Source organism: Sceloporus undulatus, chromosome 3 (assembly GCF_019175285.1).
Source record: "Sceloporus undulatus isolate JIND9_A2432 ecotype Alabama chromosome 3, SceUnd_v1.1, whole genome shotgun sequence".
Lineage (NCBI taxonomy): Eukaryota > Metazoa > Chordata > Lepidosauria > Squamata > Phrynosomatidae > Sceloporus > Sceloporus undulatus.
In genome coordinates, this window is record NC_056524.1 from 87,192,579 (window position 1) to 87,206,530 (window position 13,952).

Consider the following 13,952-nt stretch of genomic DNA (forward strand, 5'->3'; position numbering starts at 1 on the left):
CCTGGATTCACCCTTTTTCACTTGCTGCCCCTCACTCCTGGAACCTTCTTCCCCCTCAAGCAAGAACCATCACTTCTTTAACCAGCTTCAAAACGGAGCTGAAGACCATCTTGTTCAGAGAAGCATTCCCAGGCATGGCATAATTGTCACTTGCTTTTTGTTGTTCTTTTGTTGTCTGTTTTATTGAATCATTTCCTGTATTGCTATGTATTTTATATGTATTATCTTACTAGAGAGACCCTTCCCCACCACCACTCCCTTCTCCTTCTGTGTCGTGTCTTTTTAGATTGTAAGCCTGAGGGCAGGGAACTGTCCAATTAAAAAGATTGTATGTACAGTGCTGTGTAAATTTACAGCGCTTTATAAATAAAGGTTAATAATAATAATAATAATAATAATAATAATAATAATAATAATAATCAGTCTCACTAAATGTAAGTACTGGGCATGCAGACGATGGAGACTGTAATCCAACATATTCAAAGAACATTGGGTTGAGACATATGGATCCTTGGTGAAAGTCTTTTCATGCTTAGCACCAGTATTCTGCCATACACTCATTCTTTCATTTGCACTCTCAATTCCATCCCTCAAATTGTTAAGGCAGCCTTGCCCAAGTTGATGCCTTCCAAATGTGTCTGAGGATTATGGGAACTATAGCCCAATGCATTTGGAGGGCAACAGCATGAGGAACATTGTGCATAATGCAATATCATGTCTATATTAGTTTCCTAGCCCTCTACCCCAAGAGTGGGAAACGATGGTATCCATCTATTTTAAAATTAGTTCCCAGAGAGGTTTAACAATGGCAATTCTGCTATCCATGACCAAGGTGTTACAGTTCTGTGTCCTTCTCTTTTGCTTTGCTTCCAGGAGCTGTCAAACCCTGAGGAGGGAGGCAATTGATAAAACAAGCTGGATCTGTCAAAATCCTCCCTTCTCCTGCTTACCATGAGAACTGGCATCTTTAGCTCCCACTTTATTGCTATAAAGTTGAGAGAACAAATGGAAAACAAGGGAAGGACCCAGGCTTGTTATCTCCAAACAGAATAATTGTCAAAATAAATGAAGACTGGACTATGGTAGGGAAATCAGAAAAGACATATGAATTACTGCTCTCATTTTGTTGTTGTGCACCTATAACAGACTTATAGTGACCTATCACAGGGTTTTCTTGGTAAGGTTTGTTTAAACTTTTTTTTTTTGGTCATTGCCTTCATCTGAGGCTGACAGAGTGTGACCTGTCTAAAGTAACCTATTGGGCTTCTATGGCCAAGCAAGGATCCAAAGCCTGGAATCCAGAGTAATAGTCCAGCACTCAAACCACTATACCACACTGATCCTCACTTTTATATCAGTCCTTACTTATTTAACTATTTTCTGCTTAGAGTCAGAAAATGCAGGTAGCATTCTGTGGAGTTTATCAACGGGAGGAATTTCTCTTAAATTCAAATGAAAAGAAAGTGGGGCCAAAACGCATTCACTTAAAGTGGCTAGTTTCGCGCAATTACATGAATACAAATTGCATTCGAACTGGCTCCCCATTGCCCGAAAATAGCATGCCATTGCCTGAATTTGTGTGTAGCAGTCTATCACACAATGACGTGAAACCACATGATTGTGTTCAGACTGACTTCCCATTGCCCAAATTTGCGTGTAGTGGGTTATCACGCAATAACGATAAACCCCATGATTGCATTCAGATTGCCATCGGATTATACTTCCAATTCCCCGTGTCTGATAAACTCCTGTGTATGTGTAATATATAAGAAAAGGAGATATGGTGTGTGTGTGTGTGCGCGCGCGCACGCGTGCACAAGTGTATAAAGTTAAAGCAAAATCAACCTTCCCTTCCTTGCCAACTCAGTCATCTGTTGAAAAGAGTATTAACATGAAAGCCCATTTCAGCTGAGTTTGTCCAGGTGTAGATTCCCAGGCGTATTCTTATTTCAGAATTAATTGCCCACCTCTAAAATACCAGAGAGGCTATCAAAAGTTTAGTGATTGCAGCTAATAGGTAGAGCCCATTCATGGTTAGTCTTAGACAGAGGCAGGGTGTTGACTGTAAGAGTAATTACTGTGCAAAGAAAAATGTAAATTACAATTTCCTGTCAACCATTCATAGATGCAATCAAGCAAAAGGAGGGCAAATTGTTTCCATGAAGGCATTGATGCCCCTCCCCCTATTCACCAAGGCATTGGTTCCTTTCCTCTTCCTTAGATCCACAGAGAAATTGCTGCTTGGAATGGAAATAAGGTCATGGTCACCCAACTAATCTGCTTCCTTTATTGCAGTGAAGGCTGGACTAAGGCACTGGCAAAGAAGAACCGAAGGAGCCATAATCACAGCATCTGATGCCAGTCTTAATCCAAATCCATGATGCCAAATTCAATGAAACCAAAGCAAACATCTTTTCAGCCACTTCCTATCTTTCGCATCAAGTAAAAGAGAATAAATTAACTTTGAGTCACATTACCTGATTTCTATCCCATAATGTCTGAGAGACTGGCTCCGAAGACTGCCCCGACTCTGAGGAAAGCAGCATGCCAGCAATTCCTTTCCTCTCATTCCCCACTACAAGCCCCCACATCCAAAAGAAAATAGACAGCTCTGGATAGCACATGATCACATTTCTCTGAAGACACCAGCCACAGATGCTGGTGAAACGTCAGGAAGAAACTCTTCTAGAACATGGCCACATAGCCCGAAAAACCCACCAAAAAATATGGATGCCGGCCATGAAAACCTTTGACTTCACATATAATCACATCATTTCCAGTTGATGACCTTGGCAAAGCCAGGATTCAAATTCAGCTGTGTGCCAACTCCAATTACAGGTGGGAATGTTGCACCAGCTGAATATAAAAGAGCTTCAACTTCTTTTGTGGATGTTGGTTTTACCTTTTTCCTTGCCTTATCCTCAACTATATCCATGGGGATATAGTCTTAAGAACTTTTCCTGGAGTGATCCCTCATGTTCGGAACAGGGTGGGTGAGCAAATAAATATAGACCAAAGGCACACACCACCATCATCATCATCATCATCAACAACAACATTAAACACAAAATCCTAGTGACACCCATCTCTTTGTAGTTCTCAAAGGCTTCCAAAATTTTGAAATGTTAGCAGAAATAACAAAATGGCACATAAAATTGTGTTTGCCCCACATGCAGAAGGTAAAATACAAGAAATGGAATTGGGGGGGGGGGGGACCCACTTCGGCCTCCTTCCTATACAAATGCAGCATATAAATCCATTTTATACATCAAACTATTTGGGACATTGAAGGCTCAGTCCCACTTGCATTTAATCAGGTTTGCGAGTCGCATTGACTGAATCGATTCAGGCTGATGCATAGTTCCCACTATGGAAGTGAATTATTTCATTATTCCATGCATTTATGTCTTTTTTGGCACAATTGATGTTCCCACTAAGATTTGCGCCGCTACAAAATACATGCTCAGTATTATTGTATTCTATCCATCCCAGTCTTTTTTTTTTAAAAAAAAATGTCAATCATATGATACGAATTCACACATCATTGGTGATGCAACCACTCGTAGGTGTGGCCCTACGCATCTGCTGTCATTATTTCCTTCCAGAGTGGCCAGGTGTCCTCATGGCCAAGGAGGACAAGGCACTGCAAAATGGAAGACCTGACCAAATGGAAGCCCCAAACCATCGTGGGAATATAAATCTCTGCTTCTTTGTCCTCATCAAAGTGAAGGGCATTTTTCTAGAAATGCCTCCTCAGGGGAAGAAGTCAATGGTGGCAAAGCTCCCTCTGAAGAAAGCTTGTCAACACACACTCCAGGATAGCTTTGCCTTTAGGGTCGTCCTATGTCTTCTGTCCCACTACTCCTGCAAGGGGGCCCACTTTGCCTCCAGAGGAGTCAGGGCCAAATCCTCCAAAGGAATCCACCAAAGGAATCCCCTGAAACCTCTTCAGCCCTTTTTGCTCTGGATTGTACTTCAGATCTGGTCCCTTTGCCTGCACCCCATCATCCATGGTTGAGAGATTCCATCCTTCCCATTCATGCAGAGACACCTCTCCTCCTTGCCCAGCCCTGATTCAGAGCCACTGACTAATTCAATTTGGCACAAATGGCCTTGAGCTCTGTGCTCTCTGGACCAGGGGGGTTGAGGGGTCTGGGAGGGTCCAACCTGGCCAGGGACCACCACAGAGGATGATGAAGAAGAAGACAAGGACGAGAAAGAGGAGGAGGATGGGCACTACCTGTCCGGGGAGGCTCGGGGGCTCAAGAGAGGGGGTCAAGGGTCCAAACCTGACCAAAGGACCAACAAAGAGGAGGAGGAATAGAAAGAGGAAGAGTTCAGGTTTTTCTTTAATGTTAAGCATACACTTTTTAATCTCGCAAGCCACCCTGAGGAATTTCAGTTTTGGGGAAAAGAGCGAGAGACAGAAATAACTATAATAAATCAATAAATAAAAATAAGAGGAGGAGGATGTATAGGAAGAAGAGGAGAAGGAAGAGGAGGAAGGAGAGGAAGAGGAAGATGAGCAAGAGGAAGAAGAGGAGGGGGGAAAGAAGGAAGATTGTAAGATTTTCCTCCTCCCAGGCAGAGGGGTTGAAATGGAGGATGTGGAGCTCTGGAAAAGAAGGACATGTCTGTCCACTCCCCCTTCTTCATCATCATCTTAAAATCTGCCTAGATTTACTTGTCACACATGTCTGTGTGAGTGATGTTTGCCTTCAAGTCGTTTCCCACTTATGGCCACTCTATCCGGGGGGTTTCTTGGCAAGTTTTCTTCAGAGTCATTGTCAGAGGCTGAGAGAATGTTATTTGCCAAGGGTCACCCAGTGGGTTTTCCACAGCTGACCCGGAATTTGAATTCTGATTTCCAGAGTCCTAGTCCAATGCTCATAAAATGATTTACATAATTACCAACTTATTTCCTGGGGGATATTTAGATCCAGACTCACAAACACAGTGGCGTCTTGGGTCTGAGGCAGGGTGGCCAGATATCCTCACTGCTGAACCCCCCCTCCCCAAGGAAAGCACCCACAAAGTTGTTCTACCTCTGGAAAATATTACAGCACAACAGTGAAAAAATGTAAAAGCAACTGATTCAGGACCAGTGGGATTTACAGGGACCACTTGGCACAGTTTAAAACTGAAAATCAAAAGCACCCACGGTAGCCAAAAGACAGCACTGAGGCAGTGCTGAGAGGGGGGAAATGGCAGATTTGCCCCAAACCAGGGTGGGATGGATTACATCCCTCTGCCAACCTTCTGCCATAGTCCCTCCCCTCCAGTGCGATATGATTGAAATTCAAACGGTAGTTCCCATTTGTTGAACATGCTTGAACACGCTTGCAAATAAATTATTTTCAGAATGATCCATCTTCATAAATAGCTATTCTTTTGCATTTGCTTCATTTTCCCTTGATTCTCCATGATTCCAACTGATCACAGTCACGTCTGAAATCATTTCCAGTGTGAACGAGGCACATATAAAGTGATCATCAAATCGTTTTAAATTATGGTGCGAACAAGCCCTGAACGAATCTTTTCCCTTCTTCATTTATTTACAAACATTTCCAGTGTCCACTGTGAGGTGCTGCAGATCCCATTTGGTGGATCAGCTCTAGCACAGAACACTGTAACATCTGGTGAGTGAAAGCTAGCATAAAGTGAATGAAAGCTGGAGTGAGCAAAAGAGTTACTAAAAAGCTTTTTAAACTTCTTTTTTGGGGGGGGGGGCAGGAATCATTAGTTTTTTCTAGTAGTTTGTCAAAGGTTTCAGAATACTTAGCAAGTCAGCAAATAAACATGAATTTAGTTTCTTGTTTTGCTAAATATATATTGTGCATTAGTGACAGGGGTACCAACTTGGTATCAAGCATAGCTTAATACTCCTCCTTAGATAGTACAATAAAAATAACCAATAATGCTGCTTACTTTATGATTAGCCGCAAGAGGGATTGACACTTATGGTTTCAACTAGCAGTTCATAATCTTAGCATCACAAGATTCAGAAAGATTAAAATACATGCATGTGAAAAGATGGAGAAGTTACTTTTTAGCCAAAAGCTCCCAGAGTGCTCGAGCCACCATGGCCACCATGCTGATTGTTGGATTCTGGGAAATATTGTCTAAAAAGTAATGTTACCAAGCTCTGTCTTCTGCTCTTCAAGGCAGATTGATTGGTAGTACAGTAGTTTTGGGGCTTGACAGACGGGGAGAAAGGGGCAGAGAGATGTTGCCCCTTTGTGCCCCCGATGGAGGCCGTAGCAACCAAATGGTGTGCCCTCTGCGAGGCATAAAAAGAACCTGCTTTCAGAGGGTTCTTTCTGGGACGTGCCCGGGGTGCCACTGGAGCCCTCTCATGGACTGATGATGTACACACGTTGCAGCGCATACGTCATCATGGTGCCTGAGACTAGGCAGCAAAGTAGGGCTCGGAAGCTCTCCCGAGCGCTGAAGTTGGCCCCAGGCCAGCACATAGTGCTAGTCTGTACTGGGCCTTTGTCTGTACTTAATTTCCTTTCCTATTGCATGGGTTCTGATAAAGTCAACCAAACATGAGTGGTACAATCTGTAAACAATCTTCCAGGGCTGTATTACAGTTAGGAGGCAATGGATAGTTGTTATTTAAACTAATCAGGAATAACAGTGCCAATAGATACCTGAAGGGAGGAAGAGGAGTTTTATACCCATCCACAGCTGGCTAAATATAGTTTAGTAAGCCAGGAATCCAAACCATTATAACTCAAAACTCTCATGGAACAGCCATTATAGCTTTTCCAATTACATGGTTGAAAGGCTGAGAGAAAATTACATCTGCTAAATATCTTCCTTTGACAAAGTAATTAAAAAATAATGAAACATTTGCCTAGCTGTACATTAGCAATCCCGTACAAGGTGGATGAAAAGAGCAGAACTAGATAAAATTTTTGAACCTGTTGTACCACTACCCAACAGGGCTTGCATTTTAAAAAGATAACTCACATACCAAAATCTGGAAAAACTAAACTGAACTTTAAGAAAAAGTGTGGGGAAACAGGTAGCTTTCTCTGACGCGGGAAGGTAAATATTTCTTCCATAATCTGTTTTGGTTTTTTTTGTAAAAATAAATAAATAAATCTATTTGACTATTAGGTGGGAACTGATTCATTTACTTCAAAGGTTTTTTTTAAAATAAGATAAATACCTATTTTGTACAGGCTATTCTCATTACTGGAATTTTTCATTATCCTTTAAACCATGGGTTCCCAAACTTTGGTCCTTCAAGAGTTTTGGAATCCCTGAGGACCAAGCCAATTTGGGAGATGAAATCCAAATTAACCTGGAGAACTAAAGTTTGAGAACTGCTGCTTTAAATGAAAAATACAAATTGTGAAGCAACTGGACATCACGTAAAGAGGATGTCAAAGGTTCTGTTGGTTGCCCCACTGGTTGCTACCTTTGAAAATAAAAGACTCGCTCTTGTGGCCTTAATAACAATTAGATCAGTAAACAGTAGCAGGTGAAAATGCTTAGTCCAATATCCTAATCCTTTCCACTATGAATTTCTGCATAAGAAGATACAGTTAAAGACCAGGTATATGCCAGGCTTGTTTTTCTTGTTGGTTTGCTACTTTAAACCATAACAGCCATTACTGTTTGTTGACTTTCAAGGGGAGGCCTAGAATGATGGCTTTAATCTTTGGGGGGGGGGGTTGTATTTGAATGGTTTTGGTTTGAAAAATGACAATATGGACATGTTTCAGAAGGCTAATTCTGAAGAAATATTCAGTCATTCTGATGTGGTAAACAGCAAACGAAGCATTCCTCAGCTTCCCTCTGTATCCATTTCCATAAAAGTTTCCTTGAGAAATAATTGTTATAGTGCTTTAGAAAAATGAGTCTCATATCTAATGCAAAAAGTTTGCCTCTCATGCATATTTTGTTTGGACAGTTGTACATTTCTCTACTGTTTATGTTGGCACACATATTTCTGCCTAATCTGTATTTGTTATTATGGTTCCAGAGAAACACTGAGTCCTGGGAAATTCTTATTTCCAGCTTCCTCCCCACACTTTCTAGCTCTGTGACTAAATCCTCTCCCCCTCAACATAAGATCTGTCTTGCTCTCCTTCTCATGTCTTTGGGGCAAAAACACTCATTTGCATCTGATGAATTTTATCTGCTCTGGGTACAATTCTAAAGAAGGAACTTTTTACCTAACTCATGCTTCAAGGCAATGATGCTCCAAGCAAGTGGATAAAGCAAATTGGAGGCCAGGATCTATGAATCTACTCCTCTCCAATCTCTGAAGGCTCCAAAAGCTATAACTATAGAAGGCAATAAAGCCTTTCAGTGCAGAAACATTTGCTTAGCTCTGGGCATCATCTTCTACATGCCCTATCCTTCCACTTGACTTTTATATTGAAAACAAAACTAAAGGCATCCACATCTGGACATGTACAATAAAGAAATGTCTACCACTTTCTGATTGCCTGTGCGTCTCCTTGGAAATAAAACTGGCAAAGTAGGAATATATAGTGGGTCTTGTCTTTACTGGTGTCCCTAAACCCTTGCCCAAAGAGATTCAGTAAGCCACCTCCATATTTCTGGTTCAGCAAGGAATAAAGCTATCTTTATTTTGCAAAGAGTTTCTTAATTAGTAGTGTTGCTGCCATTTTAAATAGATTTTACTTTTTAAGGCAATATAAATAAATATTTTAATAACAAGCCTTTTAGTTTGCCTTTTTGGCAAATCACTCTATGTATTTCTTTAAATAAAATTTCCAAAGTTAAGCCCATACCTGTCACTTCCTTTCCACAAATCAATCAGAAACAGATTGCTGTGTATCAACAATAACTGATCAGTCACTGACAACCTGCTGTTAGGCTTATTGCTGAGCTGCAGATTGCTACAAGCTAGCTATAAGGAGCACTGGTCCTCAAAACACTATGCATCTATAGGGCAACAATGCACAAGTGGCCCAGAACAAAACTTCACGCAACCTTGCTTTATATTATTTTAAGTCTGGGGCAGAGTTTGGCAATTTTATTTTTTAGACCACAACTCCCTATCTAGGGGGTTCTGGGAGCTGAAATCCCAAACAGCAGATTGCTCCAAGCTCTGATTCAGAGTACCTGTTGAGTGAAACTCTACACGTTATTTAGTAAAATGAAAACATGAGTAGCAGAGGCATATTTGTCTGTTCTTGGACAGCAAAGCTCCCCAAAGTATGTCTAGCCATTCCCATCTGTGGCTTTGCCTGACGTAAGTTACACCTCCTTTGACCTTAAAAACACCAGCAACAAACAAGCTTTTCCTACGAGGAAGCAAGTTTTACTTGAGCAAGAGAGCAGGTGGAAGACACTCTCTTCCTATCTGTTAACTACAACAGAAACCTTGTTGACAAGGAAAGAAACAACATATAAACAGATATACCTGAATTCTTCAGCAGGCAACACCCCAGGACCATATTGGATCACTTTGATATGCTTCTTAAGAAAAAATTTCAATGACAACTGGCTTCACTTCTCCTGCATACTATTCTCTAGTTCTCGGAGTCCTGGTCATATGTGCTAGCTGACCTGCTGAATTGAGGGGGAGACCAGAGGCTGGAGGGGAAATCCCTTCAGGAAACACGTATGGCACAGATTTTGCATGAACATCTGCACACCCTCCAGATTCCCCCTTTGAGACATGCACATGGTTTAGCCCAAGTGCTGGGCCTTTCTAATCTCTTCACCATCCAGCAGAATGGTAAATCAGAGGAGTGAACAGTAATCCTACTGCTCTCACTCTCCATCACATGGAGGTGGAAGGAGGAGGGGACATTTAACTCTTTTCTGGCAGGAAAGAATCTCTGGAATCTGTTCTGTGTTCCCACTGCACTGCTCCCTCCTTGGATAGTGTCAGTCTGGAAATAATTCTGCCAGGTTCCTAAAGGAGTAAGAAAATTAAAAAAAGAGAAAAACTGCTATAAAGAATAGGCACGTTGGTTACTACTTATATTCTCTCTCTCCACTTATGTATGTTTAAGGCACCTTGCAACAGGAAAAAATTATAAACACCAGAGCAGTGAAATGGTATACAACAATAGCAATAACAGCAAAGAGTAAAAATACATCGATATCAGCAGAATAAACCCCAAAACCATAATAGATGCTAAACCAAGCAAACCTCCTTGGAATATGGAGGGGGGGCATTTCAGAAATAGGACACCACTGTTTAAAGACATCCTCTCAAGTATCATTCTGCTTATCTTTTGAGCTTGAAGGCACCCTTGGAGGGCTCTCTGACTCTGATTTCCATAACTGCAGGCAGGAAGACAGCCCTTCAAGTAACTCAGTTCCAAGTGCTTTAGTTTCCAAAACCTTACTCATAAATCAGCCAGCAGGGGAGAAGGGATGGGAAGAGTATGGTATTGCAGTCTCTATGCTTCTCACGGCCATCCCATGGGCAAAAGGTTGGCCACTGTGTGAAAGGATGCTGGAATAGAGATAGTGGCATCACTAGGGGGTGCAGGGGGTGTGGACCACACTAGGTGACACCCTAAGAGGGGGTGACACCACTGCTCCTCAAACACCTACCTTTTGGCAGAAATGGGCTGTGGCATTCATCTGCTTCCATTTAAAATGCATTAAGAGATGGTGGGAGTGGGGTGAGGCTCAGTGGAAGAAGAAAGGAGAGGCCCCAGGATTTTTAATATTAAAGTTTCAAATTTCAATTTTTTAAAAAAACAAATTAAAAATATAAAATGTTTTATTCTGTTATTTTTTTTTAAAAAAAAAACCCATCACATTTTAACCAAATCTTCACTATGTATATATAGATACATTTAGGTTGTGCATATGATATTCTAATTTGAAGATATATTTGCTAATTGTTTATGTCACAACTATTCGTATTACATTCAGTGATATATGGGAAGTACAATTTATGAGTAACATTAGTGCAACATTAGTGCAAAAAAGCATTACTAAAGATTCTGTAGAGTGTGAAATGGGAGGAGGTCAATGGGGGGGGGTTAACACTATGAGTTACCTCACTGGGTGGCACCAACCCTAGTGACGCCACTGGACAGAGAGGCCATGGTAGAATTGTTAGGGTCTCAGGACACTAACTGAAGTCTAAGGGAATTGCTGTCCTTTTCTAGTTCTTGCATGAACAGACAAATCTCAAGGCAAGTGGCAGAAGAAGAGAATATTTGACTTTTATGTGTGATAAACACCTCAACACATTTTCCAGCCATCACAAGATCATTCTGGCTCAGCGCAAAGGTGTTTCTATGGATGCTGCATTTGCAAAGGAGAGAAGGGGACTGAGGCAGGAGCTCTTTGGCATATGCATTTAGGTTTTATTAAACTCAAATTTTGCAACCATTTATCAATCTTGTTCTCATGTCTGTTTCACAGTTAGATCATCCAGATGTAATTCTAATCCCCCCCATCCCAAACCTCTTACTTATCCCACCATTGTAATATCACAAGGACACACTGCCTGTGTAGTACACAGAAAGCTTGAAATATAAGGGAACAGGATTCTGTTTATCTGGCAAATCCTGGTTCTACATGGTTCTGCTTATGTTGTCTATCTTGACTTCCATTTTGTCAGTACAGTGGGTCCTTGTTATTCGCTGGGGTATGGTTCCTGGAACCTCCATGGATAACAAAATCCATGAATACTCAAGTTTCATTAAATACAATGGCATAGCAAAATGGTGTGCCTTATACAAAATGGAAAATCAAGGTTTACTATTGGGAATTTTTACTTTTTAAAATGTTTTCAAGCCATGTATGCTTGAATCCATGGATAAAAAATTCATGGATAAGGAGGACCAGCTGTACTGTTTGTTGACCTTCATCCACTCTGGTTCTGATTGTGGAGACTGATTTACCACCTTACCATATTCATTGAATATATTGTCAGTGGGTGTCTTTAGCTTATTGATAACCACTTTATACTTGTCGTCGGCCTCAGTTTCATTAAAATGTTAAATAGCTTGAGAAATGAGTGGTAAACTCATAGGGCACCATAATATAAAATCCATAGGGCTAAACCTTAGTATTGTATCACCACTTTCTGTTACTGTCCCTCCAGGCAGGAGCAGAATTACAAAAATGCTGTTCCTTCAGTCCAGAAATGATCTCCATAAAGTCTGTCCATAATAGTAATGAAAGGTCCAGAAAAATTAAAAGGGTTGTATCCCAGAGTCTTTCTCCCAGCACAGATAACCCACCTGAGTGACCAAATTATTATTATTTTCTTTCTTTACTATCAAACCAGGATCTATCACCAGATTAAAATATATCCAAGTTATCACTCCCATCCAATAATGTCTGGTACAAGAGACATTATTGGATGCAGAGATAGGTTCAAAAAAGTCAGTAAGTGTTATAATCTGCAGAGACTGGCAAGTGTGTTACTTTATGAATGGATTCATGACCATTTTTTCCATGCAACAAAGACTATTGCCTTTTTAAAAAGAGGCACGAGCAAGCTACTAGATGAAGGCAATGAGCTCCCTACTGCTTAGGTATTACTAAGGACAAGCACTGTTAAGTCCTTTCCACCAAGCACTCTGCCTCCATCCAGAGTGGACACATATCCCACTTAAAGAGAACAGTCCTCTATCTATGTTCGACCTGAGATAGTCCTCTAGTTGATGCCTTCTATTTGAAAAAGACTATTTTTGATTTTATGTTATCCTCTATTTGGAGGATTGCTCAGGATTCAGACTGGTTTAAAGGTCAACCTCTCTTATAGGGAAAACAGGGGCCAGGAAGTTGTCCATCATGGCTCCTGCCCAGAATGAGCGGGGACTAGGGATAAAAAGAATATATGAAAATATTCAAAAAATGTTTCCTGAGTTTTGGGAAACATGAAAAAAACACCCATATTTCTCAAGCACTGGGAGAATTCATACTTATTTCTACAGAAAACATTTTCTCTGGAGAAAAGAATATTTCAGATTTCTTCCTGAAATATAAATAGTCTTCAAAAATTGCACAATTTGAAGACTGTAGAAAATCACTAAAATTATTTGTTACCTTTTTTCAAGAATGAAATTAGAAAAGAATTAGAGGTGGAATCCAGTTGGGCAGCTACAAATATGTAACTTACAGTTATGCATTCATAAGTGCGATGTATTCACCAATCCCTTTGTAGCCCCTAGTTTAGGGGTTATGTACAAATCATGAAAGTCTTCCAAACCTCACTGGTAAATAGCCAATGGTCGAGAAATGGCTCCCTGATTTTTTCCGCCCCGTCCTTGTGCACGTAATCTCCAGTGTGCGTGGGACCTTTGACAAGGAGTCCTTTATCTGCCTGTCACACCTGAGATTGCTCACGGAAGGTGGCGAGAACATCGTGCAGCTGCTTCTCCATCGACAGGGAAAGAGATTGATTCCAGAGGTTGTTTACCAGTAAGTGGGGTTGAGGGAGGTCTGACCAGAATTCACTATGATGTAGTATGCAATGGTCATACAAGATTCTGCTGTATATCTCTAACACAGCCTATGTAGAGAACGGCAGCTGTAGGATTACTGTTCACTCCTCTGATTTACCAATCTGTGGGATGTTGAAGATATTTCCCCACCCCCAACCTAAAGAATACTGAAGTAGTAATGCTCTTAAGGCCATAGCTGGAGAGGAAATGGTTGCATTCTTTTGACTCTGATCCTATTCACTATCCACCCTGCCTCTTATTCCCATTGAAAATTGCTTTTAAAAAAAACAATCTGCAAATACATGTAAGGTCAGGTGTAACTTGGCTTTATGTGATTACACCAAAGGCTATACATTCACAGGTGGCTCTGCATCCAGCTCCAGCAGTATTTAATTATAATCTGTATGTCAATTTATCTACATGGAGTGGAAGATCTCATTTTCAGAGACAACCCATATGTATAAATGTGGATACTAGATCTGCTTTTTGTACTACCAAAGCTTATTCTTATCTCCATGTGAGAAAGGGTCCTCT

General features: G+C 40.9%; 1 protein-coding gene across 3 annotated transcripts in view; it reads right to left on the reverse strand.

Annotated features, from left to right (window-relative positions):
* NHS (NHS actin remodeling regulator) overlaps positions 1-13,952 on the reverse strand; it is a 299,178-nt gene that overhangs the window by 71,748 nt on the left and 213,478 nt on the right. The window contains exon 1 of one of the 3 annotated variants that reach the window (XM_042456411.1): positions 9,413-9,548. The exons of the other annotated variants lie outside the window; for them this stretch is intronic. Coding sequence (XP_042312345.1) covers positions 9,413-9,446 — 34 coding nt within the window. The 5' untranslated portion in view covers positions 9,447-9,548. Of the gene's footprint in view, positions 1-9,412; positions 9,549-13,952 lie in introns of those variants that run through there. 3 annotated transcript variants of the gene reach the window in all.